Source organism: Haliotis cracherodii, unplaced genomic scaffold (genome assembly GCF_022045235.1).
Source record: "Haliotis cracherodii isolate W230 unplaced genomic scaffold, xgHalCrac1.p SCAF_12, whole genome shotgun sequence".
In the NCBI taxonomy this organism is placed as follows: domain Eukaryota; kingdom Metazoa; phylum Mollusca; class Gastropoda; order Lepetellida; family Haliotidae; genus Haliotis; species Haliotis cracherodii.
In genome coordinates, this window is record NW_027266267.1 from 29,856,677 (window position 1) to 29,883,674 (window position 26,998).

Below are 26,998 nucleotides of genomic sequence, written 5' to 3' on the forward strand. Positions count from 1 at the left end.
GGGGAATAATTCTCAAAGTGATTTTTGGCAAGGCATGGGCCCCTAGAGTTGGAAAATGTGTGATAGCATTGCAGCGGTGGCAGCTTTGTGGGTGTCATCACCTTTTTTTCAAAATGGCCGCCAAAATACGCGTTACCACATATAAGTGGCCATATCTAAGCTCCTAGAGCAGTTAGGACGGTCATCCTGGTGTCTATGACTAGGTTTGAGGGGTCAAAGATCTCATTTCTGCCTTTACCAAAACCATCGGAGCATGTTTTTATATGAAAATCCAAAATGGACGCCAAAATGTTTATTACCACATACAAGTGGCCATACCTAAGGTCATAGAGCAGTTAGGACAGTCATTTTGCTGTCTAAGACTAGGTTTGAGGGGTTAAAGATTGCATTTCTGTCTTTACCTAAAACATCGCAGCCTTGCTTTATATTGAAATCGAAGATTGCTGTCAAAATGTCTCCTGGCTAGCATATAAAACGCCTTATTAAAGCTCCTAGAGCAGTTAAGCAGTGTTTTTGGTGTTCATGATCAGGGTTGAGATGTCAAAGATAGTTTTGTTTGTCTTTACCTAAAATGAGAAATCCTTCCTTTATATGTGAATCCAAGATGGACACTAAAATGGCTGCAGTCAAAAATTTAGAAATAGCCAGAACCTTCAACTGCTCCTAGACCACCATCAGCAAGTTGATAATCCTCTACCAACAGACAGGACGGACTCAAGACAGGCCAAGATCGGGAAGACCGAGAGTGACAACTCTGGCCGAAGACCGCTACATCCGACAGATTCACCTCCGAAACAGATGTGTGACGGTGACGTCAACGCCGCAACAGCACAAGGGCATGCCATGAGCAGACTATCAGTCCTTCGACGACTTCGTACGGCTGGTTATACGAGCCTACCGACCCTTCCATGGAATGACCTTGACCCGTCTACACCATCAACGCAGACTGCCATTTGCACGAACTGTACGTCGGTGTCAGCGACGTGACTGGTTGAGAGTGCTCTTTACAGGTGAAAGTCGGTTCTGTCTGTTCAGGAACGATGGCAGAGTTCAAGTTTTTCGACGAAGGGGAGAGCGACTGGCGCCAAACTGCATTAGAGAGGTTCACCCGTTTGGAGGTGGAGGCGTCATGTTCAAGACTACCTGAACAACGTTAACGTCAACGTATTGCCCTGGTCACCTTGTTCTCCAGACATGAACCCCATTGAACATCTCTGGGATCATCTTGATCGTCACTTGAGACAATATGTACTGCCTCCAGCGAACTGACAGGAACTTGAACAGACTCTATTGAACTTATGGAACAGGATTCCTGTTGACATTATCCGCCGACTGACGACATCAATGAGGAGGCGTGTGTTGGCGTGATGGATGCCCAGGGTGGTCACACTCGCTATTGATGACGTGTTACCTGACTACCTGAGTCATTAATGGACTTTTCATGCACTTTTTCAATGAACTCTGATTTGTGTAATTTTTAATTTGGACCCCTTGACTCTTTCTTTGTGTATTGCAGAGAATGCAATATCGGCATTACAATGCATTTTCATTCTAATTCATGGAAAATGATTTCTGTTCATGAATTAATCATCATAAATCTCACATATGCCTTTGTTTTTGGTGTTTGGTCAAGTGAAGTCGGTGAAAACTTTCTTTTGCCTTGTAGTTCACATCACTGGTTGTTAAACGGTTAAACATGGATACTTAATGCATGCGGTGGCAGCCAGTTTGACTGCCATTTGGGATTTCAATATAATGCAAGGCTGCGATGTTTTAGGTAAAGACAGAAATGCAATCTTTAACCCCTCAAACTTAGTCATAGACACCAGGATGACCGTCCTAACTGCTCTATGAGCTTAGATATGGCCACTTATGTGTGGTAACATGTATTTTGGCGGCCATTTTGAAAAAAGGTGATAACACCCACAAAGCTGCCACCGCTGCAATGCTATAACACTAGGAGTCCATACCTTGCCAAAAATCGCTATGAGAATTATTCCCCTAACTTGATACCGGTGGCCAAAATTTGGGACCGAGGCTGATGGCCTAATATGGAAGATGTCCTGACGCCAGTTGGTTTTGGTGACCTTGACATCATTTTCAAGGTCGTTACAAGAGAATTTCAAGATTTGGACTTTGTATTCCTTTTTGGCACGATATCTAAAGAACCAATTGGTACATTTAATTCATATTTGGCACCAAGTTGTGTATGGCGGATTTCCAGACACGAGTCAATTATGGTGACCTTGACATCATTTTAAAGGTTGTTATGAGAATTTCAAGATTTTGGACTTTGCGATCCTTTTTGGGAAGATATCAAGAACCAGGGTGTACATTTTTTTAATGAAGAATTGCATGCTAGAAGAGGAAATCCTCCAAACCTGAAGGAATCCTTGTTTTATACAGTGTTGTTCACACTGAACTTGCCTTCTTATATACAGTGTCATACACACTGAACTTGCCTTGTTATATACAGTGTCATACACACTGAACTTGCCTTGTTATATACAGTGTCATACACACTGAACTTGCCTTGTTATATACAGTGTCATACACACTGAACTTGCCTTGTTATATACAGTGTCATACACACTGAACTTGCCTTGTTATATACATTGTCATACACACTGAACTTGCCTTGTTATATACATTGTCATACACACTGAACTTGCATTGTTATATACAGTGTCATACACACTGAACTTGCCTTGTTATATACATTGTCATACACACTGAACTTGTTGACTTTCTCTGTTTTGTTTCAGACAATATCGGTGCATATGGATTACTTCTCACCAGAGGAGGTAGGGTATATAGCTTTATATGCTGCTTGTATCAACACCCTCATATTGCACATATATAACACAGTCGTGTGTGCATGTCATGGCCATGTGACGTGTGTGCATGTCATGAACTTGTAAACAGCAGCCATTACACTGCTGTTCATTTAGAAATGTCTCAAGATCATTTAGATAAATTGAGAAAAATAATGGGGATAGTTTTCCCCCTTGTACACAATCATAGCTTGGAAAAGGATCTGATATCTTACCATTAACCATAACATTTGATTTTATATTTTGTTTACCAGTGTAAAAAAAATCTACCATTAATACCATTTTGAAGTCCGAGGCTCTATAGATTATCAAAGGCTTTTGTGGAGTCAAGAAATATGCAAAATATTTTCCCTTTAGAGTTTTTCATTAAGTGCATCAGCGTATGTGTGACACAGTTTTGTAAGAGTTTAGAAAAGGCTTAGCTATACCTGTTTAATAGTGCGAGGGTGACTTGGGCATGATAGAGTAGGTTACATAATCAGGGTGTACAATGCTGTGCCGCCAGCCAGGTGTACCTGAGTTGCTGGTGTTGTCAGCACATGTACGAGGACCATGCAGTGACCTCCCTAACAGCTCCCCACCAGCGCAAGGGAAGGAGGATAACCTGGATATTTAGGAACCAATATTTTCCTTCTGAATGTAAGTTTTGAATAAGTCCTAAAGCGTTATTTACTTATATTTTCCACCACATCAGGGAGCCAACCACATTTTCAACGCCATCTGGGAGTACTTGACCAAGGTGCTGCTGACCGAGGAGGATGAGGAGATGAGCAGGGTGACAGAACGCCAGGCGGAGCAGGCGGAGCATGACAAGTTCCAGGCTGCAAGACAGAGCTTGTATGTAGGGGGAGACAAGTACTTCAAGCAGCTGGACAAGGCACTCCTGTCAGGTACACACTGTAGTTATGCAGGAGAGACACTGCTTTTATGTTCTTAGTGCTGTGTGTGTATCGAAGAAAAAAATTTTAATTTGAAGTTTACATGATATACAGCTTTTCCATTGGACGAGAGGTCGGTCACATGACCGCAACATTGACGGTCATAATTGTATGAATGACACAATTACACATTTATACGTTTTTCAGGAGACCGTGTTCTTAAAATGACGTAAACACTGACAGGCTACTTCCACAATTTTGGGGAAACCCCTTGGAGTTCCCTAACATGAATAAGTACAGAATCATTGTTTCTCATCATTCAGACCCTTAATCTTGGACTAAGCGTTTTAGCATACTTTGGGATACTTTTGCATGTCCGCTCAAGGATATTCTCACTACAACCCATCTTAGAGAACAAAACGAAGAAAAGCACACTCAAACTACTGTAGTATCGACTCGATCCTTGTGTAGACTGCAGTGACAATGGACAGATATATATGTGAATGTTCCTCAGTATCTCTTTGACACATCTCTACAATCACCTTTCAGTGATTGCTCAATTGATCAGTGATGACTAACAGGTTCACTAAAAACTTCGGAAATCTCGCCTGTCATGTTTATCGTGTCGTCCATTTTGAGGTCTTGGACTTGTCTTGGATGTAAATGTATTACGAAGCGCTGTTATTGTGACTGTCTTCCTGAGGTAGTTCTTAACCAACCATTCCCATCTTATTTTATGAGGATATTATTTGAGTACATTTGTTTACAGACACTACAAAAATAATGTTCTTGTTGAGCATGTTGAGCCTACATAAGCTCATGTCACCTCTCGTTTGAAAATAGTTCCTCTTTTATTCTGCTGGTTGTTGTATGGCTGTCAGTGTAACATGAAGTCAAACATAGTAATTATAATTGTGTATTAGATCAAGGTCTACTTCCCACGAGGTGAAAATAGTAATATAAAAAATATTTGCAGTATGAACCTTCATAGAGTGAGGGCCAAACATTGTATCGCAAGCTCAGACGTTTGGCCCTCACTCTAATAAGGTTCATACTCAAATAAACTCACACAAAGTGAAAGTCAATTCTTAAATGTTGTCAGCCCTGTGTGTGTTATGTTCTCAGTGCTGTGTGTGTTGTTCTCAGTGCTGTGTGTTGTTCTCAGCCCTGTGTGTGTTATGTTCTCAGTTCTCTGTGTGTTATGTTCTCAGTTCTCTGTGTGTTATGTTCTCAGTGCTGTGTGTGTTGTTCTCAGTGCTGTGTGTTGTTCTCAGCCCTGTGTGTGTTATGTTCTCAGCCCTGTGTGTGTTATGTTCTCAGTTCTCTGTGTGTTATGTTCTCAGTGTTGTGTGTGTTATGTTCTCAGTGCTGTGTGTGTTATGTTCTCAGTGTTGTGTGTGTTATGTTCTCAGTACTGTGTGTGTTATGTTCTCAGTGCTGTGTGTGTTATGTTCTCAGTGCTGTGTGTGTTATGTTCTCAGTGCTGTGTGTGTTATGTTCTCAGCCCTGTGTGTTATGTTCTCAGCCCTGTGTGTTATGTTCTCAGTGCTGTGTGTGTTATGTTCTCAGTGCTGTGTGTGTTATGTTCTCAGTGCTGTGTGTGTTATGTTCTCAGTGCTGTGTGTTATGTTCTCAGTGCTGTGTGTGTTATGTTCTTAGCCCTGTGTGTTATGTTCTCAGTGCTGTGTGTTATGTTCTCAGTGCTGTGTGTGTTATGTTCTCAGTGCTGTGTGTGTTATGTTCTTAGCCCTGTGTGTTATGTTCTCAGTGCTGTGTGTGTTATGTTCTCAGTGCTGTGTGTGTTATGTTCTCAGCCCTGTGTGTGTTATGTTCTCAGTCCTGTGTGTGTTATGTTCTCAGTGCTGTGTGTGTTATGTTCTCAGTCCTGTGTGTGTTATGTTCTCAGCCCTGTGTGTTATGTTCTCACTCCTTTGTGTGTTATATTCTCAGTCCTGTGTGTGTTATGTTCTCAGTGCTGTGTGTGTTATGTTCTCAGTCCTGTGTGTGTTATGTTCTCAGTGCTGTGTGTGTTATGTTCTCAGTCCTGTGTGTGTTATGTTCTCAGTCCTGTGTGTGTTATGTCCTCAGTCCTGTGTGTGTTATGTTCTTAGCCCTGTGTGTTATGTTCTCAGTGCTGTGTGTGTTATGTTCTCAGTGCTGTGTGTGTTATGTTCTCAGCCCTGTGTGTGTTATGTTCTCAGTCCTGTGTGTGTTATGTTCTCAGTGCTGTGTGTGTTATGTTCTCAGTCCTGTGTGTGTTATGTTCTCAGCCCTGTGTGTTATGTTCTCACTCCTTTGTGTGTTATATTCTCAGTCCTGTGTGTGTTATGTTCTCAGTGCTGTGTGTGTTATGTTCTCAGTCCTGTGTGTGTTATGTTCTCAGTGCTGTGTGTGTTATGTTCTCAGTCCTGTGTGTGTTATGTTCTCAGTCCTGTGTGTGTTATGTCCTCAGTCCTGTGTGTGTTATGTTCTCAGTCCTGTGTGTGTTATGTCCTCAGTGCTGTGTGTGTTATGTTCTCAGTGCTGTGTGTGTTGTTCTCAGTGCTGTGTGTGTTATGTTCTCAGCCCTGTGTGTGTTATGTTCTCAGCCCTGTGTGTTATGTTCTCAGTGCTGTGTGTGCTATGTTCTCAGTGCTGTGTGTGTTATGTTCTCAGTGCTGTGTGTTATGTTCTCAGTGCTGTGTGTGTTATGTTCTCAGTCCTGTGTGTGTTATGTTCTCAGTGCTGTGTGTGTAATGTTCTCAGTGCTGTGAGTGTTATGTTCTCAGTGCTGTGTGTGTTATGTTCTCAGTCCTGTGTGTGTTATGTTCTCAGTGCTGTGTGTTATGTTCTCAGTGCTGTGTGTGTTATGTTCTCAGTGCTGTGTGTGTTATGTTCTCAGTGCTGTGTGTGTTATGTTCTCAGCCCTGTGTGTTATGTTCTCAGTCCTGTGTGTGTTATGTTCTCAGTGCTGTGTGTGTTATGTTCTCAGCCCTGTGTGTTATGTTCTCAGTCCTGTGTGTGTTATGTTCTCAGTGTTGTGTGTGTTATGTTCTCAGTACTGTGTGTGTTATGTTCTTAGTCCTGTGTGTGTTATGTTCTCAGTGCTGTGTGTGTTATGTTCTCAGTGCTGTGTGTGTTATGTTCTCAGCCCTGTGTGTTATGTTCTCAGCCCTGTGTGTGTTATGTTCTCAGTGTTGTGTGTGTTATGTTCTCAGTGCTGTGTGTGTTATGTTCTCAGTGCTGTGTGTGTTATGTTCTCAGCCCTGTGTGTTATGTTCTCAGTGCTGTGTGTGTTATGTTCTCAGTGCTGTGTGTGTTATGTTCTCAGCCCTGTGTGTTATGTTCTCAGCCCTGTGTGTGTTATGTTCTCAGTGCTGTGTGTGTTATGTTCTCAGCCCTGTGTGTGTTATGTTCTCAGTGCTGTGTGTGTTATGTTCTCAGCCCTGTGTGTTATGTTCTCAGTGCTGTGTGTTATGTTCTCAGCCCTGTGTGTTATGTTCTCAGTGCTGTGTGTGTTATGTTCTCAGCCCTGTGTGTGTTATGTTCTCAGTGCTGTGTGTGTTATGTTCTCAGTGTTGTGTGTGTTATGTTCTCAGTGCTGTGTGTGTTATGTTCTCAGTGCTGTGTGTGTTATGTTCTCAGTGCTGTGTGTGTTATGTTCTCAGCCCTGTGAGTGTTATGTTCTCAGTGCTGTGTGTTATGTTCTCAGCCCTGTGTGTTATGTTCTCAGTGCTGTGTGTGTTATGTTCTCAGTGTTGTGTGTGTTATGTTCTCAGTGCTGTGTGTGCTATGTTCTCAGTGATGTGTGTGTTATGTTCTCAGTGCTGTGTGTGTTATGTTCTCAGTGCTGTGTGTGTTATGTTCTCAGCCCTGTGTGTGTTATGTTCTCAGTCCTGTGTGTGTTATGTTCTCAGTGCTGTGTGTGTTATGTTCTCAGCCCTGTGTGTTATGTTCTCAGCCCTGTGTGTTATGTTCTCAGTGTTGTGTGTGTTATGTTCTCAGTACTGTGTGTGTTATGTTCTTAGTCCTGTGTGTGTTATGTTCTCAGTGCTGTGTGTGTTATGTTCTCAGTGCTGTGTGTGTTATGTTCTCAGTGCTGTGTGTGTTATGTTCTCAGCCCTGTGTGTTATGTTCTCAGCCCTGTGTGTGTTATGTTCTCAGTGTTGTGTGTGTTATGTTCTCAGTACTGTGTGTGTTATGTTCTTAGTCCTGTGTGTGTTATGTTCTCAGTGCTGTGTGTGTTATGTTCTCAGTGCTGTGTGTGTTATGTTCTCAGTGCTGTGTGTGTTATGTTCTCAGCCCTGTGTGTTATGTTCTCAGCCCTGTGTGTGTTATGTTCTCAGTGTTGTGTGTGTTATGTTCTCAGTGCTGTGTGTGTTATGTTCTCAGTGCTGTGTGTGTTATGTTCTCAGCCCTGTGTGTTATGTTCTCAGTGCTGTGTGTGTTATGTTCTCAGTGCTGTGTGTGTTATGTTCTCAGCCCTGTGTGTGTTATGTTCTCAGTGCTGTGTGTTATGTTCTCAGCCCTGTGTGTTATGTTCTCAGTGCTGTGTGTGTTATGTTCTCAGTGCTGTGTGTGTTATGTTCTCAGCCCTGTGTGTTATGTTCTCAGCCCTGTGTGTGTTATGTTCTCAGTGCTGTGTGTTATGTTCTCAGCCCTGTGTGTTATGTTCTCAGTGCTGTGTGTGTTATGTTCTCAGCCCTGTGTGTGTTATGTTCTCAGTGCTGTGTGTGTTATGTTCTCAGTGTTGTGTGTGTTATGTTCTCAGTGCTGTGTGTGTTATGTTCTCAGTGCTGTGTGTGTTATGTTCTCAGTGCTGTGTGTGTTATGTTCTCAGCCCTGTGAGTGTTATGTTCTCAGTGCTGTGTGTTATGTTCTCAGCCCTGTGTGTTATGTTCTCAGCCCTGTGTGTGTTATGTTCTCAGTGTTGTGTGTGTTATGTTCTCAGTGCTGTGTGTGTTATGTTCTCAGTGCTGTGTGTGTTATGTTCTCAGTGCTGTGTGTGTTATATTTTCAGGGCTGTGTGTGTTATGTTCTCAGTGCTTTGTGTTGTCTTTTCCCAGGTGCTGCAGAGAGAGTGCTAGTGACCGGGGAGGCAGGGCAGGGCAAGTCCGCATTGCTGGCCAACTGGGTGGGCCACGTGAAAAAGACACAGCCTAGAACCATTGTTGTCAGCCACTACATTGGCTGCAGCCAGTTCAGTGACAGTAAGTTTAAGTGTGTGTTTCAGTGACAGTGTGATTTAGTGTGTGTTTCAGTGACAGTAGGTTTTAGTGTGTGTTTCAGTGAAAGTAAGTTTTAGTGTGTGTTTTAGTGACAGTATGTTTTAGTGTGTGTTTCAGTGACAGTAGGTTTTAGTGTGTGTTTCAGTGACAGTATGTTTTAGTGTGTGTTTTAGTGACAGTATGTTTTAGTGTGTGTTTCAGTGACAGTAGGTTTTAGTGTGTGTTTCAGTGACACTAAGTTTTAGTGTGTGTTTTAGTGACAGTATGTTTTACTGTGTGTTTCAGTGACACTAAGTTTTAGTGTGTGTTTCAGTGACAGTGTGATTTAGTGTGTGTTTCAGTGACAGTAAGTTTTAGTGTGTGTTTCAGTGACAGTATGTTTTACTGTGTGTTTCAGTGACAGTAGGTCTTAGTGTGTGTTTCAGTAACACTAAGTTTTAGTGTGTGTTTTATTGACAGTATGTTTTAGTATGTGTTTCAATGATAGTAGGTTTTAGTGTGTGTTTTAATGATAGTAGGTTTTAGTGTGTTTCAGTGACAGTAAGTTTCAGTGTGTGTTTTATTGACAGTATGTTTTAGTGTGTGTTTCAATGATAGTAGGTTTTAGTGTGTGTTTCAATGATAGTGTGATTTAGTGTGTGTTTCAGTGATAGTAAGTTTCAGTGTGTGTGTCAGTGACAGTATGTTTCAGTGTGTGTTTTATTGACAGTATGTTTTAGTGTGTGTTTCAATGATAGTAGGTTTTAGTGTGTGTTTCAATGATAGTAGGTTTTAGTGTGTGTTTCAATGATAGTATGTTTTAGTGTGTGTTTCAATGATAGTATGTTTTAGTGTGTGTTTCAATGATAGTAGGTTTTAGTGTGTGTTTCAATGATAGTATGTTTTAGTGTGTGTTTCAATGATAGTATGTTTTAGTGTGTGTTTCAGTGATAGTATGTTTTAGTGTGTGTTTCAATGATTGTAGGTTTTAGTGTGTGTTTCAATGATAGTATGTTTTAGTGTGTGTTTCAATGATAGTAGGTTTTAGTGTGTGTTTCAATGATAGTAGGTTTTAGTGTGTGTTTCAATGATAGTATGTTTTAGTGTGTGTTTCAATGAGAGTATGTTTTAGTGTTTGTTTCAGTGGTAGTATGTTTTAGTGTGTGTTTCAATGATAGTATGTTTTAGTGTGTGTTTCAATGATAGTATGTTTTAGTGTGTGTTTCAATGATAGTATGTTTTAGTGTGTGTTTCAATGATAGTATGTTTTAGTGTGTGTTTCAATGATAGTAGGTTTTAGTGTGTGTTTCAATGATAGTATGTTTTAGTGTGTGTTTCAGTGATAGTATGTTTTAGTGTGTGTTTCAATGATAGTAGGTTTTAGTGTGTGTTTCAATGATAGTAGGTTTTAGTGTGTGTTTCAATGATAGTAGGTTTTAGTGTGTGTTTCAATGATAGTATGTTTTAGTGTGTGTTTCAATGATAGTAGGTTTTAGTGTGTGTTTCAATGAGAGTATGTTTTAGTGTTTGTTTCAGTGGTAGTATGTTTTAGTGTGTGTTTCAATGATAGTATGTTTTAGTGTGTGTTTCAATGATAGTATTTTTAGTGTGTGTTTCAATGATAGTATGTTTTAGTGTGTGTTTCAATGATAGTGTGTTTTAGAGTGTGTTTCAGTGACAGTAGGTTGTAGTGTGTGTTTCTGTGACAGTAAGTTTTAGTGTGATTTTCAATGACAGTAAGAATACTTGTTCTGAAGGAAGCGATACACCAAGAGTTTTGTCCCTGTGGAACAATATACCCGTGATAAACTATTCCACAGGAACTAAACTCCTGGTACATTGATTTCACCAGATCAAATGTTTAGAAGGAACATATTTACTCTTTCAAAAGCAAAGGTGACCTCCTAGGCAAGGTCATCCATTGTGTGGACTTTTGATGACCTTTTTGAAAGGTCAAGATCACTAGAATGCCAAAATGAAATTATAAAAGATAATGGTTCTTTAGTGGTTCTGTGCTTAATTATTAGAAACTATATGTGTAGTAACTGTTGCTTGGCATTCTAGAAGTTTGTGAGTAAATAAGGTGTACATTGAAACAAAGCTAAATGCAATAAACCTGAAGTTGTGAGCTATAAAGTTGTATGTTTTGTTACATAGGTGTCTTTCTTTACAAAACCTGTATATGTAGAACCATAATTGTAATGTTTTTAAAAGATTGGAACCTGCAGTTAATCAAACAGAAAAATATAAAAAATACACATATCATGTGCAAGTGTAGAATTAGGTTGTTTAGCATGTGCTTATCACTCAAGTGTAGAATTAGGTTGTTAAGCACATGCTTATCTCTCTTAAGTGTTACTAAGTTTTAGGTTGTTAAGCACGTGCTTACCTCTCAAGTGTAGAATTTGGTTGTTAAGCACATGATTACCTCTCTTAAGTGTTACTAAGTATTAGGTTGTTTAGCACATGCTTACCTCTCTTAAGTGTTACTAAGTATTAGGTTGTTAAGCACATGCTTACCTCTAAAGTGTAGAATTTGGTTGTTAAGCACATGCTTACCTCTCGAGCATAGGATTGGGTTGTTTAGCACATGCTTATATCTCAAGTGTAGAATTTGGTTGTTTAGCACATGCTTACCTCTCTTAAGTGTTACTAAGTATTTGGTTGTTAAGCACTTGCTTACCTCTCAAGTGTAGAATTTGGTTATTTAGCACGTGCTTACATCTCAAGTGTAGAATTAGGTTGTTGACAGTAACATAAAAGAGGATATTGGAGACGTCTGACAGTAGATAGGTTCTGTGATCTTAGTAATCACCAGGTGCAACCATTCAGACACAAGGGTTTGTGACGATCACAGTTGGCCACTGAGCATGCTGAGTATTAGTGCAGGGGATACCAAAGATGACATTTTAATCCGAGGACATTGGTCGTGAATGTAGATTCAAGGTCATGAGATGAAAGATACCAGCTACATATCCGCGTGAACTACACTGCAGTGGCACTATGTTCATGTCTTCATACTTAGCCCATTCCTATGCCTGTGTGTGGTGATGCAACATTTTGGACTGATGACAGAGGCTGTGAACATCTTGAGGAGACTTGTGGTGGCGATAACCCAACGCCTTGATGTGAAGGACAAGGGGCATGCTGTCTCTCGATACAGCAAACTGGACATCCAGGAGATGATGGCAGACCTTCAGACATGCCTGCAGAGAGCAGAGAAGGCTAAACTTATTGTTGTCCTGGTGATAGATGGCCTGAACAAAATGGAGACACCTGGCAAGACGACAAAGGTGGATGTTTTTATTTTTCTCCCCTTCTCTGGCCTCTTACCACTCTGCCCTCCCCTTCTCTGGCCTCTTGCCACTCTGCCCTCCCCTTCTCTGGCCTCTTGCCCCTCATCCCTCCCCTTCTCTGGCCTCTTGCCTCTCTTCCCTCCCCCCTTGCCCCTCAGCCCTCCCCTTCTCTGGCCTCTTGCCACTCTGCCCTCCTCCCTTGCCTCTCTGCCCTCCCCTTCTCTGGCCTCTTGCCCCTCATCCCTCCCCTTCTCTGGCCTCTTGCCACTCTGCCCTCCCCTTCTCTGGCCTCTTGCCACTCTGCCCTCCCCTTCTCTGGCCTCTTGCCTCTCTTCCCTCCCCCCTTGCCCCTCATCCCTCCCCTTCTCTGGCCTCTTGCCCCTCATCCCTCCCCTTCTCTGGCCTCTTGCCACTCTGCCCTCCCCTTCTCTGGCCTCTTGCCTCTCTTCCCTCCCCCCTTGCCCCTCAGCCCTCCCCTTCTCTGGCCTCTTGCCACTCTGCCCTCCCCCCTTGCCCCTCAGCCCTCCCCTTCTCTGGCCTCTTGCCTCTCTTCCCTCCCCATTTGCCCCTCTGCCCTCCCCTTCTCTGGCCTCTTACCGCTCTGCCCTCCTCCCTTGCCCCTCAGCCCTCCCCTTTTCTGGCCTCTTGCCTCTCTTCCCTGCCCTTCTCTGGCCTCTTGCCACTCTGCCATCCCCTTCTGTGGCCTCTTGCCACTCTGCCCTCCCCTCTCTGGCTTGCCACTCTGCCCTCCCCTTCTCTGGCCTCTTGCCACTCTGCCCTCCCCTTCTCTGGCCCCTTGCCACTCTGCCCTCACCTTCTCTGGCCTCTTGCCACTCTGCCTTCCCCTTCTCTGGCCTCTTGCCACTCTGCCATCCCCTTCTGTGGCCTCTTGCCACTCTGCCCTCCCCTCTCTGGCTTGCCACTCTGCCCTCCCCTTCTCTGGCCTCTTGCCACTCTGCCATCCCTTTCTCTGGCTTCTTGCCTCTCTGCCCTCCCCTTCTCTGGCCCCTTGCCACTCTGCCCTCCCCTTCTCTGGCCTCTTGCCACTCTGCCCTCCCCTTTTCTGGCCTCTTGCCTCTCTGCCCTCCCCTTCTCTGGCCCCTTGCCACTCTGCCCTCCCCTTCTCTGGCCTCTTGCCACTCTGCCCTCCCCTTTTCTGGCCTCTTGCCACTCTGCCCTCCCCTTTTCTGGCCTCTTGCCGCTCTGCCCTCCCTTTCTCTGGCCTCTTGCCACTCTGCCCTCCCTTTCTCTGGCCTCTTGCCTCTCTGCCCTCCCTTTCTCTGGCCTCTTGCCACTCTGCCCTCCCTTTCTCTGGCCTCTTGCCGCTCTGCCCTCCCTTTCTCTGGCCTCTTGCCACTCTGCCCTCCCTTTCTCTGGCCTCTTGCCTCTCTGCCCTCCCTTTCTCTGGCCTCTTGCCACTCTGCCCTCCCTTTCTCTGGCCTCTTGCCACTCTGCCCTCCCTTTCTCTGGCCTCTAGCCTCTCTGCCCTCCCTTTCTCTGGCCTCTTGCCGCTCTGCCCTCCCTTTCTCTGGCCTCTTGCCTCTCTGCCCTCCCTTTCTCTGGCCTCTTGCCTCTCTGCCCTCCCTTTCTCTGGCCTCTTGCCACTCTGCCCTCCCTTTCTCTGGCCTCTTGCCACTCTGCCCTCCCCTTTTCTGGCCTCTTGCCGCTCTGCCCTCCCTTTCTCTGGCCTCTTGCCGCTCTGCCCTCCCTTTCTCTGGCCTCTTGCCACTCTGCCCTCCCCTTTTGTCTCAAAATATAGTACATCATTGAGTCTTGATCATACGGAAGGTGATTCGGATGCAAGTCAGTTATGTGTGTCATTATCAGATATGTGAGAACTTAGGATGTTCACAAACTGAAGGATATTCGACCATATGTGTTGTGAAGCTATGTTACTTTATTATGACTCAAAGTGAGATTAACCAATGAGAGAGCAGAACTACTGACCCCTTATGAGCCCTTATTATGCCTCAAAGTAATATCAGAAACATATGTACTGGTCCTGTCATTTATACCTATTGTAAGTTTCAAGTTTTTGTTTTGACATGACATGTGCGATAAAGACACCAGACAGTGTAAACTTTTCGGCATTATAAACTCATTATTATGTCTTTAGTTGCTCACAACTCGCCCAACATTTTTCTGCTTACCTAATATGACAGTGCATATGGCAACTATAAACACCATCACTAATAGTATTCCCCTTCGTGCCACATATCCTCTCCTGTGTTCTGTGGTTGTGTAAGGTAGCTGTAACTTTGTTCCTGGCAGGCACTGTTCTGGTGGCCAGATGCACTACCCAACACAGTGAAGGTGGTGTTGTCCACCCTTGACACACACACCGCGGTGCTGGAGGAGCTGGTGACACGCCGACAATACCGCCGCCTCACTGTTGGGGATCTGGAAGTTACACATAGAAAACAGATTTGTGAGGTGAGTCACACTCACACTGACACAATACACATAGTCACACACACTGACACCATACACACAGTCACACTCACACTGACACCATACACACAGTCACACTCACACTGACACAATACACATAGTCACACACACTGACACATACATACAGTCACACACACTGACACCATACATACAGTCACACACACTGACACCATACATACAGTCACACACACTGACACAATACACATAGTCACACACACTGACACCATACATACAGTCACACACACTGACACCATACATACAGTCACACACACTGACACCATACATACAGTCACACACACTGACACCATACATACAGTCACACACACTGACACCATACATACAGTCACACACACTGACACCATACACACAGTCACACACACTGACACCATACATACAGTCACACACACTGACACCATACATACAGACACACACACTGACACCATACAGACACAGGTAGCATTCTTTGAATTGTTGACAATGAAAACTATTGAAATGTATGAAGCAAATACAGAATCTCTTTTACATCATTGCCAGGGTATACTCTGGAAAATAGCATGGCTAGTTGCCTTTCTTCTGAATTTGACATGGATTTCAAGACAAATTGGGTCTTCTTAGTTAAATGCAGAATTTATGAGATACCTGATAGTTCCAAAGGAAATCATTCTTGTTGTTTAACCAATACCAGGTGTACACAATACTGAAATCAGCCCGAAAGGCCTGTTTTTTTAATAATGCCAAAGACATGCAAATATGCAGTACACTTCCATAGAACTACGGTTGATACGACCAGTATGTCCCTGCCTTAAACAGTCCTCATGCCCAGCCAGGACAGCCTCACTTCTATCCTGTGTTGTCACAGCACAGTGTCTGGTAGATTTCACACTATAATAAGTTGGTATTTTCAGTTTATGTGTAATAACAGAAAAAAGAAACTGTGCTTCAGATAAAGTGCAATGAAAATATATTTTGAAATTAAATATTGCACATCAAACGGCTGGGACAATTCCTGGGTCGAGACCAATTCGTGGCAAAACCATATCTGCAAACGGTTGAGGGAGCACAACATCCGGCCTGACATCCAACAATAAGCCCAATTTTGCATCCGTGTCACTGTTAGGCATGCCTAGCTTGGTGTAGACAGCATCTGAGGTTCAGCAGACAAGACTGGGACTGTATACTGTTCACAGAGGAGTCCAGGGGTCACTTGGATAACCCTGATAGTCGTGCAAGGGTCTACAGGTGTCGGGGAGACTGTGTTAGCTCTGTTTGCATTACTCAACATCTTCAGTTTAGGGGTTAAAGCATGACGTTGCAGCAGGATAATGCCCGCCCACATGTTGCAGGTGTTGTTACAGATTGTAACGTTGCTGCACTGCCAATGTTGGTTGTTTCGACGGACCTCTCCCCCATAGAACAAATTGTGGATGAGATGGAACGATGCCCAAGACAGGACTAGAACCATCCGGAAACGCCAGTTCAGTTGGACAAATCTTTGGCTGACATTTGGAACAACATCCCCTGGCTCTCTGACCAAATATAACATTATTATGACATTTACACTACTTTATGTGAAGCAAAGTTATTTTTTTCTGCTTTTATAGTTTATTAGAAGACTAGATAGTGATATACATTTATGATACTTTTGAAGAAGAGCAGGACACAGGAGACGAGGCGCCATGACAGGACGAGCAGCTGGTAGCAACATCAGCAGAGATGGCTACCATCAGGAAGAATCAGCCACCACTCCAGCAGGTTGCGAAAACTCCCCCAAACCATCAGTCCAAGTACACGTGATGGGGAGGAGGACACAGCCTCTACTGACTGTCCTGCACTATTGTTTGGAACAAAACCTTTTGACTTGGCGATGTCTACAGACTCATACAAGCTACACTTCCATCAACAAGCAAATCTAGTCTCAGGATAGCGGAAGGTCCCACATTAAAAACAATCTCATTGGCAATTTGGATGGTATTGGGCTCTACATATGCGCATGATCATAGATCTGCATGTTCTCAACAAAGAATATCTGTTACATCAACCAAAATTCTGATTGAAAAAGTATGCAATCTTCACACTTTACTCAGGACTGAGGATTGGATGATCAGCGTTGACCGCAAGCAAGTACCAACTATGTACAAACATCTTGGCAGACAGCTTATCTCATCAGGGAAGGATATTGGCTACAGTGGTGTCTCATCAGGGAATGATAGTGGCCACAGTGGTGTCTCATCAGTGAAGGATAGTGGCCACAGTGGTGTCTCATCAGTGAAGGATAGTGGCCACAGTGGTGTCTCATCAGGGAAGGATAGTGGCTACAGTGGTGTCTCATCAGGGAAGGATAGTGGCTAGAGTGGTGTCTCATCAGGGAAGGATAGTGGCCACAGTGGTGTCTCGTCTCATCAGGGAAGGATAGTGGCCACAGTGGTGTCTCATCAGTGAAGGATAGTGGCCACAGTGGCGTCTCATCAGGGAAGGATAGTGGCTAGAGTGGTGTCTTATCAGGGAAGGATAGTGGCTAGAGTGGTGTCTCATCAGGGAAGGATAGTGGCCACAGTGGTGTCTCATCAGGGAAGGATAGTGGCCACAGTGGTGTCTCATCAGGGAAGGGTAGTGGCCACAGTGGTGTCTCATCAGTGAAGGATAGTGGCCACAGTGGTGTCTCATCAGGGAAGGATAGTGGCTAGAGTTGTGTCTCATCAGGGAAGGATAGTGGCTAGAGTGGTGTCTCATCAGGGAAGGGTAGTGGCCACAGTGGTGTCTCATCAGGGAAGGATAGTGGCCACAGTGGTGTCTCATCAGGGAAGGGTAGTGGCTAGAGTGGTGTCTCATCAGGGAAGGGTAGTGGCTAGAGTTGTGTCTCATCAGGAAAGGATAGTGGCCACAGTGGTGTCTCATCAGGGAAGGATAGTGGCTACAGGGGTCTCTTCTCTCCTCAGGCAAGGATAGTGGCTACAGGGGTCTCTTCTCTCCTCAGGCAAGGATAGTGGCTACAGGGGTCTCTTCTCTCCTCAGGCAAGGATAGTGGCTACAGGGGTCTCTTATCTCCTCAGGCAAGGATAGTGGCTACAGTGGTCTCCTCTCTCCTCAGGCAAGGGTAGTGGCTACAGTGGTTTCTTCTCAGAGAAGGATAGTGGCTACAGTGGTCTCTCCTCAGGCAAGGATAGTGGCTTACAGTGGTCTCTCCTCAGGGAAGAATAATGGCTACAGTGGTCTCTCCTCAGGGAAGAATAATGGCTACAGTGGTCTCTATCCAGAGATATATTGATGGATAACATCAATGTAACATGTACAACCTTCAAACTTGTTTGCGCCATGCCTCATCAAGCTTCCAGTGTATGTATGTCATCCCCCAGCTCATCAAGTGGATGTATAGTCCATGGATTGTACGGGGTTCTTAGCATGTGCCTGTCACCCTTGGTCTCTCCTAGACAGTTTTCCTCTGAAGATCAAGAAATGAACTGCATGATCATTCTCATAGCGTTGCTTGATCATGCAGGCCATCCGCCATCTAGGACAACAGATGTTATAAGTTCTTCTAGTGGTGGAGAAGATGAGAGTAGGATGTGGGCCTATGACTACCCATAGTTGCCAGGATGCTGAGTTCCTCCATGTGAGATTACTGGGTGGGAGTACACCTGATGTAACTACCAGAGGAAGCATTCTTTGAATTGTCAGCAACTATAGCTATTGTTGGACATTTCTTACGATGACAGGATGACTAAAAACAACAATCTCCACCTTCTATCAACACACAAATTTGGCAACTTCCTTGTTCTGTATTTTCACTGCTCATGAAAGCAGGGCTTCATCTACCAGTTTGACCATATGAGTAGAACATATTGTACCCAGTTGTCAGTGGAGCACCCACAACAAATACTGCCACTACTAGTTACATCTCCTCCCCATTAATCTGCTTTCAGGTTGCTGATGTTGGAAACAAGTGAGGACTTATTGGCTGCACATGCACAGAAATTTAGGACGGAAGACACTGTTGGTATCTTATGTGGTTATGGATAGTTGGACTTATAAATATTGAAAATCTGAAGATTTTTATGCTGTGGCGACAGCTGAAATGCAGGATTTATGGCAATGATGTAGTAGGGGTAGTATTCTTTGTTAACAGAAAGCTCCTGGGGTGTTGTGGTGCAATTTTGACATATATGTATATTCCAGAATTGTATGTTTACAGAAAGCACTTGGTGGTTATGGCAAGGCTCTGTCCAAACAGCAGCTGCAGAGAGTCGTGGACAGCAGACACACCAGCAGCCCCCTCTACCTCAACATCCTCGTCGCGGTCAGATTTCACATTGCCTCTACGTTACAGAACCTGGAATAATAACATTTTACCCTGTGGAATTAAGTAGATAACTGGGAAGACAGTGCTTAACACATTAATACAGATGAATGACAAATCAATATCTTTGATTCTGTGATCAAATTACCAATCTGCTAATCCTGTGATCCCTGTCTTAGTATACTAAACAAATGTGGGAAATTTCATGATCTTGATAAACAAAAGTGATGACATTCATCTGACTTCAGCCACACTATTGACAGCTACTTAGAACCACTGTGGTTTGACTGACTTAGAGCCACATGTTTTTGGTTGCTCAATTAGTACTGGTGTACATCAGAGGGTTTGACTGGGCACCAACATGTTACTGGCTGCTTGGAGCCGTTGTGTCTTCCATCAGGGGGTTCGACTGGGCACCAACATGTTACTGGCTGCTTAGAGCTGCTGTGTCTTCCATCAGGGGGTTTGACTGGGCACCAACATGTTACTGGCTGCTTAGAGCTGCTGTGTTTTCCATCAGGGGGTTTGACTGGGCACCAACATGTTACTGGCTGCAAAGAGCTGCTGTGTTTTCCATCAGGGGGTTTGACTGGGCACCAACATGTTACTGGCTGCAAAGAGCTGCTGTGTTTTCCATCAGGGGGTTCGACTGGGTACCAACATGTTACTGGCTGCAAAGAGCTGCTGTGTTTTCCATCAGGGGGTTTGACTGGGTACCAACATGTTACTGGCTGCAAAGAGCGGCTGTGTTTAACATCAGAGGGTTCGACTGGGCGCCAACATGTTACTGGCTGCTTAGAGCGGCTGTGTTTTCCATCAGGGGGTTCGACTGGGCGCCAACATGTTACCGGCTGCTTAGAGCTGCTGTGTTTTCCATCAGGGGGTTCGACTTGGTGCCAACATGTTACCGTCTGCTTAGAGCTGCTGTGTCTTCCATCAGGGGGTTCGACTGGGCACCAACATGTTACCGGCTGCTTAGAGCCGCTGTGTTTTCCATCAGGGGGTTTGACCCACATGATGTTAATACTATGCATGGGGCAAGCTCCCAACTTATTAATGGTATTTGTTGTTCAGGAGCTGGAGAAGTTTGGCTCCTTCCGCCAGCTTGATGACAAGCTCAACTCTCTCCTCAAGTCTGACAGGTCTGTATCATGTTTGTATGAGTATTAATATCAGTAGTATCATGTTTGTGTGAGTAATAATATCAGTAGTATCATGTTTGTGTGAGTAATAATATAAAGAGTAACATGTTTGTATGAGTATTAAAATCAATAGTATCATGTTTGTATCAGTATTAATATCAGTAGTATCATGTTTGTGTGAGTAATAATGTAAATAGTATCATGTTTGTGTGAGTAATAATATAAATAGTATCATGTTTGTGTGAGTAATAATATAAATAGTATCATGTTTGTGTGAGTAGTAATATAGATAGTACCATGTTTTTATGAGTATTAAAATCAATAGTATCATGTTAGTATGAGTATTAATATCAATATTTGTGTGAGTATTATATAAATAATATCATGTTTGTGTGAGTAATAATATAAATAGTATCATGTTTGTTGTGTGTATTACAGCATTGAAGAACTGTGTGCCTTACTCCTAGAGAGGTTAGAAAGTGACTACAACACCACAGAGTACCCACGTGTTGTACAGACGGTAAGTGCTGTCATAATGTTGTACAGTGTGCAGTGATGTTGTACAGTGTGCAGTGATGTTGTACAGTGTGCAGTGATGTTGTACAATGTGCAGTGATGTTGTACAGTGTGCAGTGATGCTGTACAGTGTGGTGTGATGGTGCACAGTGTACAGTGATGTTGTACAGTATGTTGTGTTGTACAGTGTGCAGTGATGTTGTACAGTATGTTGTGTTGTACAGTGTGCAGTGATGTTGTACAGTGTACAGTGATGTTGTACAGTATGTTGTGTTGTACAGTGTGCAGTGATGCTGTACAGTGTGATGTGATGTTGTACAGTGTGGAGTGATGTTGTTCAGAGTGTTGTGATGTTGTATAGAGTGTGTTGTACAGTATGTTGTGTTGTACAGTGTGCAGTGATGTTGTACAGTGTACAGTGATGTTGTACAGTGTGGTGTGATGTACAATGTGCAGTGATGTTGTACAGTGTGCAGCGATGGTGTACAGTGTACAGTGATGTTGTACAGTGTGGTGTGAAGTACAGTGTGCAGTGATGTTGTACAGTGTGGTGTGATGTTTTTCAGAGTGTTGAGATGTTGTATAGAGTGTGTTGTACAGTATGTTGTGTTGTACAGTGTGCAGTGATGTTGTACAGTGTGGTGTGATGTTGTACAATGTGGTGTGATGTTGTATAGAGTGTTGTGATGTTGTACAGTATGTTGTGTTGTGCAGTGATGTTGTACAGTGTGCAGTGATGTTGAACAGAGTGTTGTGATGTTGTAGTGGATGTTGTACAGTGTGTTGTGTTGTTGTATAGAGGTTGTTGTACAGTGTGCAGTGATGTTGTACAGTGTGCGGGGATGTTGTACAGTGTGCAGGGATGTTGTACAGTGTGCAGTGATGTTGAACAGAGTGTTGTGATGTTGTAGTGGATGTTGTACAGTGTGTTGTGTTGTTGTACAGTGTGCGGGGATGTTGTACAGTGTGCGGGGATGTTGTACAGTGTGCAGGGATGTTGTACAGTGTGCAGTGATGTTGAACAGAGTGTTGTGATGTTGTAGTGGATGTTGTACAGTGTGTTGTGTTGTTGTATAGAGGTTGTTGTACAGTGTGCAGTGATGTTGTACAGTGTGCGGGGATGTTGTACAGTGTGCAGGGATGTTGTACAGTGTGCAGTGATGTTGAACAGAGTGTTGTGATGTTGTAGTGGATGTTGTACAGTGTGTTGTGTTGTTGTATAGAGGTTGTTGTACAGTGTGCAGTGATGTTGTACAGTGTGCGGGGATGTTGTACAGTGTGCAGGGATGTTGTACAGTGTGCAGTGATGTTGAACAGAGTGTTGTGATGTTGTAGTGGATGTTGTACAGTGTGTTGTGTTGTTGTATAGAGTGTGTTGTGCTGTTGCAGGTGTTTCAGCTGCTTCAAGTTGCACATGAGGGCCTGTCTGAGAGTGAGATCACAGAGATATTGGACATTCCTATCACTATCTGGCTGCCGCTGTATTGTGCACTGGAACAGTTTATAGTTTTACGATCAGGCTTGCTCAGGTAATTGTCAAAGATTTACAAGTTTAATAGGTTTCAAGTGGTGAAGATGATATTTTCAAAGCTATTTTTGTGTGAGTGAACAGCTCCTATGACCTATCGCTCTGGTGTTTTCATGCTAAGACTGCTGCAACCCTGAGGCTATGACCATCGCTCTGGTGTTTCCATGCCAAGACTCCTGCAACCCTGAGGCTATGACCATCGCTCTGGTGTTTCCATGCCAAGACTCCTGCAACCCTGAGGCTATGACCATCGCTCTGGTGTTTCCATGCCAAGACTCCTGCAACCCGGAGGCTATGACCATCGCTCTGGTGTTTCCATGCCAAGACTCCTGCAGCCCGGAGGCTATGACCATCGCTCTGGTGTTTTCATGCTAAGACTGCTGCAACCCTGAGGCTATGACCATCGCTCTGGTGTTTCCATGCTAAGACTGCTGCAACCCGGAGGCTATGACCATCGCTCTGGTGTTTCCATGCTAAGACTGCTGCAACCCGGAGGCTATGACCATCGCTCTGGTGTTTCCATGCTAAGACTACTGCAACCCTGATGCTATGACCATCACTTTGGTGTTTCCTCTGGTTTAAGCACTCTAGCCAAGTTCAGAGATTGCCTTTTCTGCAACAGGATTCTTGTTGGGGGTTTTGCAGGAGCCAATATCAAGAGTTGTCCCATGTTTTGACAGAACAGGATCTTTGACCAGAGCCTGAAACCCAGGTGCTGGATCAACTCGTATGATGACACCACTTTCACCGAGATTGCGAATATCTGCACAGAGACACAGAGACACAGAAGTCACGTAGTTCGTCATGTCGCTCATTTTCTACAAAACATGTGAGAGTGAACGAGGATACTGTTTCTCGTAAGACACAGATAAGTTGGCCATATCTTTTCATGATATCAGCTGCGAAGGATGACCCAATGGAGGTAGAGTGGTTGAGCTTTGCGGAAACAACTGTGCTGGAATGGTTTTGAGGGACGCTCAATGATGACAGGAGGAAGATACTTCTTGTAAGGCTTTGTTGAGGTCCAAGGCATGAAAGTATCTACGAAAAAGCTTATTTTGTTTGGTAGATGCTTGGGTGGCTGAAGTGGATGTGGATAGCAGTCAGCAGACCATGAAGAACTACTCTTTGGACAACCACACGTTCTCGTACTTTGTTGAAAGGCAAAGTGTCACACACCACCATAAGGCCATCTGAAGCAATGCACACTTCACTGAGATATCGCTTAACATCTGGGATATTTGTAGCCTTTTTACTGGGTCTCGTCCCTTGAGTTAAGTAGGAATGTGTTCGAAGTAAATCTGGACACTCATGTTGTGTGACATGCCAGGCAGTTCTGCCTGTAAAAGGCATGCGTATTCCTCCTTCAATAACGTCCTTCACTGTTAATTCTCGAATGACAGAGTCTGAAAATTCGTTCACAAACTTGCACACCTGACATCATTGATCAATGCATTTCATGGGACTTCTGCTACTGTAGTCGGAGGGGATGTTAGTAGCTCCAGCGATGTGTGTAATCAGTACATTATAGCGACTGATGGTCGACAGGAATGTGGTCACTCATGAACTGTTTAAAAACTCTCCTCGTTGAAGTTTCTCGTGTGCTTGAACACAGGGCTGACTATCAGTGAGGATTGGAGTTTTCTGAGAGGAGGCCATGATGTACGGGGCAAAGTGTTTCACTGAAGCTCCTATTGCTAATGCTTCAACTTCACAGGGTAGCCATGTTACCTGATAATGTTTCAGTTTTGCATTATAAAATCAAGCCAGCATGTTATTACCCTGGTGGCTGCAGTGTTATTATCCTGGTGGCTGAAGTGTTATTTATCCTGGTGGATGAAGTGTTATTATCCTGTGGCTGCAGTGTTATCCTGGTATCTGTAGTGTTATTATCCTGGTGGCTGCAGTGTTATTAACCTGGTGGCTGAAGTGTTATCATCCTGGTGGCTGCAGTGTTATTTACCTGGTGGCTGAAGTGTTATTATCCTGGTGGCTGCAGTGTTATCATTGTATCTGTAGTGTTATTATCTTGGTGGCTGCAGTGTTATTTACCTGGTGGCTGAAGTGTTATCATCCTTGTGGCTGCAGTGTTATTATCTTGGTGGGTGAAGTGTTATCTTCCTGGTGCCTGCAGTGTATTATCCTGGTGGCTGAAGTGTTACAATCCTGGTTGGTGAAGTGTTATTATCCTGGTGGGTGAAGTGTTATTACCCTGGTGGGTGAAGTGTTATTAGCCTGGTGGCTGCAGTGTTATTATCCTGGTTGGTGAAGTGTTATTATCCTGGTGGCTGCAGTGTTATTATCCTGGTGGATGAAGTGTTATTAGCCTGGTGGCTGCAGTGTTATTATCCTGGTTGGTGAAGTGTTATTATCCTGGTGGCTGCAGTGTTATTATCCTGGTGGCTGAAGTGTTATTTTCCTGGTGGGTGAAGTGTTATTATCCTTGTGGGTGAAGTGTTATTATCCTTGTTGGTGAAGTGTTATTATCCTTGTTGGTGAAGTGTTATTATCCTGGTGGCTGAAGTGTTATTATCCTGGTGGCTGAAGTGTTATTTTCCTGGTGGCTGAAGTGTTATTATCCTTGTTGGTGAAGTGTTATTATCCTGGTGGCTACAGTGTTATTATCCTGGTGGCTGAAGTGTTATTATTCAGGTGGCTGCAGTGTTATTATCCTGGTGGCTGCAGTGTTATTATCCTGGTGGCTACAGTGTTATTATCCTGGTGGCTGAAGTGTTATTATCCTGGTGGCTGCAGTGTTATTATCCTGGTGGCTGCAGTGTTATCATCCTGGTGGCTGCAGTGTTATTATTCAGGTGGCTGCAGTGTTATTATCCTGGAGGCTACAGTAGCCATAGCATACAGTATCCAATATGGATATTATCGTTTCCCAATAGACACTGTTTTGGTAATGCTGCATTATAGTTTGTTTGCCGTGACTGTATTTTAGACCACGCTTCATAGACATCTTTCCAAAAGGGACTTTTGATTTTAGTTAAGACATTTTAAGTATTGCTATCACATTTCTGTTGGATGCAAGTTGTTGATGGGATTATAAGTTCAGTCAGTTTGCTTATATTTTTTTTCATATCCAACTTCGTATCTACGGTTCTTCATATCCAACTTATCTTTTGAGCATGAGGGGCGGTCAGGTAGCCTAGTTGTTAAAGCGTTCACTCGTCATGCCGAAGACCCGGGTTTCATTCTTGACATGGGTACAATGTGTGAAGCCCATTGTGTGCTGTCCCCCGTCGTGATATTGCTGGAATATTGCTAAAAGCGGCGTAAAACCATACTCACTCACTCACTTTGAGTATGTGTTGTTTCTAATACAAGTGGTATCTTCATTCTTCCATTTCTATATGTTTAAATAATAGTGTTATGTTTTATCTTATCAGGTTTGCCCTTCCAAATAAATTGAAAAGATTGGTTTTGTTAGATTAGTAATAGAGTCCATTCTGGGATTAGGAAGTGTTGAAAAAAGATGATTTAGAGATGGTAAAATTAGACTTTTGAGGACAGTTATTCTACTAAAAGGTGTAAGGTGTTGCACTTTCAAGTTTATAAATAAGTCTTATTTAGGAACGTTTGTTTTTCTCCTGCCAATCTGCTTAAGCTCTCATTACTATTCCGTCAGTTTTAATATTGTTAAGTTTCTTTTGTTTATTTTTAATTTCATCAATTTCTTTAAAAATGTGGATGTTTCTGTCATCATTTTCCTTATCTACACTGTACTTCAACTTCAAGAGTTGTTCATTAATAGTTAGTTGCTTTTCACCATTATTTTCTAATTTGTACTATTGTTCAACTGTTTCTTTGATAATACTTTTGACTCACTTTACTTACTCTGGATCATATAGCAGACTATTATTGATTTCTAAAAGCCTTTCCCCCTTTCAAGTTTTGTGAATTCTATTTCTATTGATATCGGTTCTCCTTCCCATCAACTATGACACACATGTTGCAGGTTCTCCTTCCCATCAACTATGACACACATGTGGCAGGTTCTCCTTCCCATCAACTATGACACACATGTTTCAGATTCTCCTTCCCATCAACTATGACACACATGTTGCAGATTCTCCTTCCCATCAACTATGACATACATGTGGCAGGTTCTCCTTCCCATCAACTATGACATACATGTGGCAGGTTCTCCTTCCCATCAAGTATGACACACATGTGGCAGGTTCCCCTTCCCATCAACTATGACATACATGTGGCAGGTTCTCCTTCCCATCAACTATGACACACATGTTGCAGGTTCTCCTTCCCATCAACTATGACATACATGTTGCAGGTTCCCCTTCCCATCAACTATGACACACATGTTGCAGATTCTCCTTCCCATCAACTATGACACACATGTTGCAGGTTCTCCTTCCCATCAACTATGACACACATGTGGCAGGTTCCCCTTCCCATCAACTATGACACACATGTGGCAGGTTCTCCTTCCCATCAACTATGACATACATGTTGCAGGTTCTCCTTCCCACAACTTGGGCATGCTGTGGAGCAGCGGTACCTCAGGTCTACACAAGACAGGTCAGGAACGTCCAACATTGTCCATCACATGAAATACAGGACAAACAGTAGCTGACAATGGATGCTTTCAGATGCTAGTTATATTATCTTCCTGTAAAGGAACGTCGGGAATTTTTGCTTTGCTCAGCAAAACATAGGATTACCCCTACAAGTCCATGGAGAAGTGAAACACTCTCATAACATATGATTCTCAAAAAAATCCTTTTAGTCTGTCAGCCATCATTTTGACACCTATTTTTTGATGATTATGTTCCAATAAACATACAAACACAGTACGAAAATTGGTTATTATCGAATAATAATCATTGATCTAACTACAAATACAAGT

At 43.4% G+C, this 26,998-nt stretch overlaps 1 protein-coding gene across 1 annotated transcript in view; it reads left to right on the forward strand.

Annotated features, from left to right (window-relative positions):
• LOC139457767 (TPR repeat-containing protein DDB_G0287407-like) overlaps window positions 1-26,998 on the forward strand; it is a 62,078-nt gene that overhangs the window by 9,191 nt on the left and 25,889 nt on the right. Inside the window, exons 4-13 of the mRNA XM_071239120.1 lie at window positions 2,766-2,804; window positions 3,529-3,724; window positions 8,758-8,901; window positions 11,974-12,191; window positions 14,466-14,627; window positions 18,835-18,939; window positions 20,014-20,081; window positions 20,520-20,601; window positions 21,987-22,126; window positions 26,608-26,670. Of these exons, the coding sequence (XP_071095221.1) occupies window positions 2,766-2,804; window positions 3,529-3,724; window positions 8,758-8,901; window positions 11,974-12,191; window positions 14,466-14,627; window positions 18,835-18,939; window positions 20,014-20,081; window positions 20,520-20,601; window positions 21,987-22,126; window positions 26,608-26,670 (1,217 nt within the window). The remainder of the gene's footprint in view (window positions 1-2,765; window positions 2,805-3,528; window positions 3,725-8,757; window positions 8,902-11,973; window positions 12,192-14,465; window positions 14,628-18,834; window positions 18,940-20,013; window positions 20,082-20,519; window positions 20,602-21,986; window positions 22,127-26,607; window positions 26,671-26,998) is intronic.